General features: G+C 40.8%; 1 protein-coding gene across 1 annotated transcript in view; it reads right to left on the bottom strand.

The window, feature by feature from the left end:
- Positions 1-1,524, bottom strand: part of LOC106813440 (phosphatidylinositol 3-kinase catalytic subunit type 3-like) — a 42,194-nt gene that overhangs the window by 33,824 nt on the left and 6,846 nt on the right. Inside the window, 1 exon segment of the mRNA XM_014817571.1 lies at positions 276-368. Coding sequence (XP_014673057.1) covers positions 276-368 — 93 coding nt within the window.

Here is a 1,524-nt window from a genome sequence, read left to right as displayed (position 1 = left end):
TGGTGTGTGTGTGTGTGTGTGTGTGTGTGTGTGTGTGTGTGTGTGTGTGTGTGTGTGTGTGTGTGTGCGTGTGCATGCGTGCGTGTGTGTGTGTGCGTGTGTGCGCGTGCGTGAGTGCGTGCGTGCATGTGTGTGTGCGTGTGCGTGATTGTGTTGCTATGCATCGCTGCCATACTATTATATGGTGTATATAGGCATAAACATAGGCATGCGTTCAAACTATTGGCTTATAACTCACGTTTGGTGAATCGGTTAGTCAAAAAACAAACGCACACCTTTTTCTGATTAGACAGGTAGTATCTGAATTTCCAAAGGAGATCTTGTTCTTCTGATGAAAGATTTTTGGTTGGTGGATATCCAACTATCACCTGTAGCACAGAGGAAAACATTGATTTAATCATGATATGAGAAATATACACAATATGTACTACTACATTAATATTGCTCGTGTGACAGCTATACATGGCAAGTACATTCCTTACACTGGAATCTGTAGGTGATATATAATATAATCAAACCCTAAATACAAAGAAATAATACATCCTAGTAATGTTACAACTACTGACTCTGTATGACCCACCAACGTTACATTATCATCTATTTCTAACTGCATATGTCCTGCTGTGATATAATCCATTTTCATTTACTTATAATGATCACTAACCTTATATTAAGCTGGCCCCCAATAGTAATCTTACATTGAGATTGTCCCTAACACTAACCTTACATTAAGCTGGTCTCTAACACTAACCTTATATTAAGCTGGCCCCCAACAGTAACCTTACATTGAGATTGTCCCTAACACTAACCTTACATTAAGCTAGTCTCAGACAGGAACCTTACATTGAGCTAGTCTCAGACAGTAACCTTACATTGAGCAGGTCCCTAACAGTAACCTTACATTGAGCTAGTCTCAGACAGTAACCTTACATTTAGCTGGTCCCTAACAGTTAGCTTACATTGAGCTAGTCTCAGACAGGAACCTTACATTGAGCTGATCCCTAACAGTAACCTTACATTGAGCTGGTCTCAGACAGGAACCTTACATTGAGCTGGTCCCTAACAGTTAGCTTACATTGAGCTAGTCTCAGACAGGAACCTTACACTGAGCTGGTCTCAGACAGTAACCTTACATTGAGCAGGTCCCTAACAGTAACCTTACATTGAGCTGGTCTCAGACAGTAACCTTACATTGAGCTGGTCCCTATCAGTTAGCTTACATTGAGCTGGTCTCTAACTGTAACCTTATTTTAGACTGGTCCCTAACAGTAACCTTACATTAAGCTGATCTCTAACAGTAACCTTACACTGAGCTAGTCTATAACAGTAACCTTACATTGAGCTAGTCTCTAACAGTAACCTTACATTAAGCTGGTCCCCAACAGTAACCTTATATTGAGCTGGTCCCTAACAGTAACCTTGCACTGAGCTGGTCTCTAACAGTAACCTTACATTAAGCTGGTCTCTAACAGTAACCTTACACTGAGCTAGTCTCTAACTGTAACCTTACTTTAGACTGGTCTC

The sequence above is a fragment of the Priapulus caudatus genome, unplaced genomic scaffold (genome assembly GCF_000485595.1).
Source record: "Priapulus caudatus unplaced genomic scaffold, Priapulus_caudatus-5.0.1 Scaffold774, whole genome shotgun sequence".
Taxonomy (NCBI): Eukaryota; Metazoa; Priapulida; class Priapulimorpha; order Priapulimorphida; family Priapulidae; genus Priapulus; species Priapulus caudatus.
This window is presented reverse-complemented; position numbering and strand designations above follow the sequence as displayed.